The sequence below is a fragment of the Hermetia illucens genome, chromosome 4, assembly GCF_905115235.1.
Source record: "Hermetia illucens chromosome 4, iHerIll2.2.curated.20191125, whole genome shotgun sequence".
Lineage (NCBI taxonomy): Eukaryota > Metazoa > Arthropoda > Insecta > Diptera > Stratiomyidae > Hermetia > Hermetia illucens.
The window spans coordinates 33652001-33658000 of NC_051852.1; the positions used below are offsets into that span (position 1 = coordinate 33652001).

The 6000-nt window shown below is 41.0% G+C and overlaps 1 protein-coding gene across 1 annotated transcript; it reads right to left on the minus strand.

Moving 5' to 3' along the window:
• Positions 1 to 847: 847 nt before the first annotated feature.
• LOC119655272 (cysteine-rich venom protein 6-like) lies at positions 848 to 1390 on the minus strand. The gene is made up of 2 exons (XM_038061083.1): positions 1185 to 1390; positions 848 to 1114 (listed from the first exon to the last, which is right to left on the minus strand). Exons 1-2 carry the CDS (start codon positions 1273 to 1275, stop codon positions 918 to 920), a joined length of 288 nt encoding a protein of 95 aa, XP_037917011.1. The 5' UTR covers positions 1276 to 1390; the 3' UTR covers positions 848 to 917.
• Positions 1391 to 6000: the final 4610 nt, after the last annotated feature.

Below are 6000 nucleotides of genomic sequence, written 5' to 3' on the forward strand. Positions count from 1 at the left end.
AAAAAATTTTCCACAGCTCCTTTATCGTACATCACTCCGTGACTTGGTGCTCCTTCTGGAATTGCGACTGTCTCGCTCTTGAACCAATACTATGCAAATCCACTCGATCTCTTTTCTTTAAAAGACACTGGACTACATGTGGACTATGCTAGCTACCTCTACACTCTCAGTGTGCAGTGAGTACATCGTCTCTATGAACACAAAAGGGGGGCAAACATTTTTTCTCCAATGTAGTCATGTGGGTTATCAAATGAAGGGTCTCGATTAGTACTTTTCAATGCTAGCTACAGTTCTTCTGCTTAATCCAAAAGTGGGGAGGGCGGCGGCTGGAAAATGGTCATTTCTTTCACGGACTCATTCTCAGAACCTTCCAATCGAAAAGTCTGAAAAAATCACGAAGTTGTCACTATACGATGCGTAGGCTCGGGAATACCTGTTCCTATTTGAACCGATAGGTTAATAATAGTATATTATAATAATTATATAAAAATCATGCTAAGTAGTAGAATCATAAAATTTCGCGGAAATAAAGGTCATAATACAATATAAAACATGATTGTATCAAGTTTAGGGAAATCGCAATATCACTAACAAAATTATGATAGGTTAAAGTTCTCGCTTCAGTGCAAATTCTAAGACTTTGATGGTCAGTATCACGCTAAAATGAAAATTGTTGCATAATATATGCATATACATTACGTTGCAGATTTAAATGGAACACAAGTCCAGGAAAATTTTTTATATAAGAATACACCGAAACCTTTCATGCCTGAAGCATCTAGCTCTCGGTTTCCCCACTTATATTATGTTGATCAGACTTCCTTTTAGATCAGCAAAATGTAAAGCATCCTGCGAATCACTTACTTTTATTTTAACTTTCTATAAGCTACCAAATCAAGACAATCAATCTTCCCCCATTAAATCACATATTTAGGACACTCAGCAATAGAAACACATCTCCCGTTGTCAGTTCGTGCGAAACCATCCTGACAGTAGCATCCAGTACCGCATCTAAGGCTGAAGTTGATACATTTTGACACATTCATTATCATGTCGCAGTTGAGTTGACACCCAAGAACACCACAGGTTTTATAAATTTCATTTTCTCCACAATCTTTAAAGAGGGTGCGAGTCAGAAGAAAATCAGATAAGATCTAGTAGTATATTCAATAGTTAACACAAACCTGTTATTTTGCCATCTGGAAGTGATGCTGAATGGCTTGGCGCTAGATTTGCTGTAACCATAAATAGTATGAATGCAATTAACAACTTCATTTTTACTGATTGCAACTTATCTGCTTGAATTTAAGGTAGATACTATTCGGTTTAGTGTTCTTGATCATTTTCTACGGAAAATGTGAAGTTTCTCCGAAAAAAGATAATCGGAACTGGCAGTAGATAAAATTCACAAAAATTAATACGGATTTTAGCCAATTTGACCAATATTGTGCACAATTGAGTATTGGAATATTTTTAGATGCATTACATTCCAGCTTATAGCAGAATTCCGATAAGTCAAAGTAATGAATCAATTCAATATCTCGATTGATAAAGTATTTTTTAATTGCATTTGCGATCATAGTTTTATATCAGTAGAATTGAAAGAGTTGGGTTCTGTCTAATGAATAAGAAGCCACAAAGAAAAAAAATCTCAGAAATGAGAAACATAAAACCTTCACAGATTTAACCCCCCTTTAGCCTGAGGATATTTTTTCTGTAATGGTCCATTCGTATCTGCATCATCAGGTCTTACCTTATTCTTTGATCCCACGAAAAGGCGACCGATGTTCTTTCCAGACTATTATTGTTACAGTAACCTAAGAAGCTACTCTTGCAGCTTATGATTATATGAATAGCTTGAGGATCTATATCCCACCAAAACTCGCATCAACCCGTTAGTCCATTTTAAAATCCGCTGTATGGTGACTTTCCCTTAGGTTGTAGCATTTGTGTGTATTTCGATGAATACAAGGCATCAGCGGGTAATCAGTAATATCAAAGTAATCATCGATCTTATGCTATCGGCATTCCTATTTTGATGGGCAAAAGTAAAAGAAGAGGGTGAAATTGGGTCTAATTGACTGAGGAGATGTTTTCCACGACATTGATTCATTAGACACATCATATATATCACACATCATATATCATATATAATATAATATATGGTTGCCATAAACCGTAGCCAAGGGTACGCGTAATCGCTATCGGTTCCTGACAACGTGTTTCAACTCCGCCTACAATTTTTCCGATCCACTCGTTTTGGTTCCATTGCTTGGCATGATTCGCTATCGAATTATCGCCCTTTCTGCATTTTCTTCTGATCAACACGTCCTGGGGTATCTGGCGTTGACTCCATTCTTCATTTGTTATTGTCACAAGCCAGAATACTCCATGACGCAGAGATGAGCTTGCTTCCATATAGTGGCCCAGAGTAAACATTTGCGTGGAGCATCCTCAACCTGATGTTCTTCTCCTTTTTCTTCAGCCTTTGTCCCGTTCACAAGCGAGGTGGCTCGTCGTGATCGGTCTCGCCATTTGGCTCTATCAAACGCCTAATCTGGATGTAACCTCGATGCCCCATCCATCGTATCAAACCACCGTTGTTTCGGTTTGCCTTTTGGTCGTTTGCCGTCGATGTTCAGACCAATCTTGGCAAGTGAATTCTCGTTAGCGTGAATTGCATGACCATACCATCGAAGACGCCTCTCTTGCCATTTTTCCACGATCGGTGCAACCCCATAACAATCGCGGATATCCTCATTTTGAATGTGATCAAAACGTGTCACGCCACTAATCCAACGCAACATCTTTGTCTCCATTACTGCAAGACGCATTCATTGTCTTTTATAGTCGGCCAACACTCAGAACCATAGAAAGCGACAGGATGGATAACATTGCGGTAAATTTTACATTTGAAATGTTCGTTGATACGTCGATCACAAAGAACACCAGTTGTGGAACGCCACTTCATCCAGGTTGCGTTAATGCCTAAAGCAATTTCATAACGCAGTTCTCCATTGGCCGATAGCGTTGACCCGATGTATTTAAATCGCTCAGTTCTGGGCAGATCACTGCCGTTGACAGTGATTTTGCCTGTTTCATGGGGATTGGTCGTCAAAAATTCAGTTTTGCTTAGATTCAATCTGAGGTCGTATTGCATAAGACGGTGATTCCATTTTTGGACAAGTTGCTATCAGATGCTAGGAAGACATCATTTGCATAAAGCAGTGTATAGGGTGCTGGACGTTGCTTGTCCCGTGTGACGGTGTCCATAACAAGTACAAAGAGGAGTGATGAAAGGACGCTTCATTGATGAACACCAACAGAGACACGAAGCGGTTTTGATGCACCCGCCACACTTCGAACTTGACTTTTCGGATCGTGGTAGAGCAATTAAACCCAGCTCACGAGTTCTTCTGGCACTAAGTGTTGTTGTAAAGCATACTGGATGAGTTCGTGTAGCACGTCAAACGCTTTCTCTAGATCCAGAAATACAATGTAAAGAGGGCGACGTTTCTCAAGGTGTTTCCCAACAAGTAACCGCGCAGCCTGTATTGCGTCAGTATTTCAGCAATTTTTGACAAATCCGGCTTGATTCACGGTTATTTCAACAATTTTGCGAATACGGTTGTCAAAAATGCGTTAAAAAATCTTGATGGTATGGGAAAGTAACCGGATCGGACGGTAATTTGAACATTCTGCTGGACTACCTTTCTTTTTCCATATTGGAACAGTGGTACTTTCTTGCCAGTCAGATGGTGTTCTACCTTCCTGAATAACATTCATACTGGCGGATGCAAGACCTGCCAAAATCTAAACTGAGGAGTACGGCACCCGTGTTGAAACGCAACACCACGCTGAGACCCGAAGGTGTCTGTTCGCTTGAACGCAATCATAACCCCCATGAAGCTCTCACTAGGAGGCCAAACGCAAACAACCGAGCTGAACGCACATACGACACTTGGTTTTGGTGCAGCCGACATAGTTGCCGCCCCGTCTTCCTCCCCGTCACCTCTGAGCACCAGTCGCGCTGGCAGGTGAAACTGCTCCAAATGTCGGCAATGATTGTGAAAGTGGAAGATGAGCAAATTCTTCCGTTGAAATCTGCTCGAAGAATTCTCGCCATCTATCCGTTGTGGTTCGCCGGTTGGTAAGCAAAGTACCGTTCTTGTCATTAATGCAACAGATCTTTCTCGCTATCCCGAGTGTTCAGTTTATCATAAAGATTTTTGGAAAGGTCCTCTCGGGTGACAGCGACTGCTTTCTTTGCTTCCCGGTTGGCATTCTTATAAATTTGCCAATTGGCCAGTGTCGAGAAATTTGTGGTAGAGTCGTTTCTTTTCACGGACCTTCATTTCAACATGGTCATTCCAAAGCCAAGTATCTCGATTGATGTATCGCTTACCTGGCTTGGTGACCCCGAAGTTTGCAGAGGCCGTTTGTGGATCGTGTCTTTTGATTCCACGATTATTTCAGTAAGATTGTGAACAACATAACGAAATTGGATCTAGTGTTAATCCGTCGAGCGACATCAGATCCCTTCACGTCCTTCAGCCAAGGCAAAATGAACAGCGTCACAGATGACGAAATGAAACGTCGACGTTGCCTTAACACAGGATGCTTGGATTAGAGGAGATATAACAATAAAATGCCGATCGGGAGATGTCTGGAGCTTATACCTTTAGCAAAAAGAGTTTACATACTTTTCTGTGTCTTAAACCAGTGATTTGCTCGTCGTAAAAGTGAAATCGGCGAGAACAAGGAATTGTATGTTTCTTCGGCGTACATGACTTACGACCGATTGGTACCTCAGAAAGGTTACACCATTTGGCTACTTTTATCACAGTCAAGTTAGCAAACCTTTTTATAGGCTAGGATGCCAATACAAGGCACATATGCGAGTGGTGGACTTTTTTTGCTACTATTGGTACTGACCTATCAGTATGTAACTTTCTACTTTCCAAGCTCAACAATTGGTTAGGGCTGGGAGGAAGTCCTTGATATCACTTTATTTACTGATAATGAGAGTATCAGGATAGAAAACTAAACAGTATCCAATGAGAAATTTTCCTAGAGTCGTAGTTGAATATTGTGGTAGAGGTTGTCAAACGGTTGCCCTAAAGGGCTGACAGATGGATGTTTGGTCAGGTTCTTAGGGCAGAATTTCTTGGCACTTGTGCTAGTAGCATTCGCTCCATAGACGAAATGAAGTTGGGAGAGCCAGAAAGCGTAATGCTGACTACATTGCCTCCTACAGGGTACTATTATCCTGTAGTGTACCATTACGGTCTTGAATGAAGTGCTTGAACATACTTCACGGTCCTGATATAATTTGATTGGTGCACCAACGATTATTATCTGAGAATAAAATTGGAGTTTCCTTAAAAGTCTCGTAAAGCGAAAAGACACTACCACCGTATGGAGCTCTTCAATATGTACTAAACATAAATCATGGTAACCACAGAAGGACTGCCTAGAGTTGTACAAGAATGTCATCAGAACTATCAGGGATGACCCTAGTTAGGTTACTGTTAAAATATTGAAAGCATCGTGGACTGGCTCTGCAGAACTCAGGAAGATCCTGATCAAACAGCAAAGGAGTCCATTCTTTCTTAAAAATAAACTGGTTACTGGACAAAATCTTCTGATGTGACTGTGAGGCTGCTAGTTCAAACACATTTTCCCACCAGCAATAGAGCCTTATTTAAGGATTATGCAGTCCTGGTCACCAGAAAACATAACATCCTGGTCAAGATGAAGTAATATCAGAACGATATGGGTACTTTGTGTATGGTGACCTGCGGCGAGCGGGTAGTATAATAGAACACTTAACAGCATCCATAGAACCGCGTGTGGGGGCACTGTTTAGGTTACATGATTATGTACAACGGGCGCTTCTTCATTTGCATTTATTCGACCTCTCTTTCATCAGATACTCGCAACATATCCGAATCGTACAGTCTTAACGATGCACTAGTATTTTCTAGGTGGAGTTGCTGG

Bases quoted from the DNA above. Each gene is read 5' to 3' on its own strand.
- LOC119655272 (XM_038061083.1), bottom strand. From the start codon at position 1,275: ATGAAGTTGTTAATTGCATTCATACTATTTATGGTTACAGCAAATCTA. The intron at 1,115-1,184 runs GTTTGTGTTAAC...CCCTCTTTAAAG, and splicing joins TCCAGATGGCAAAATAACAG to ATTGTGGAGAAAATGAAATT.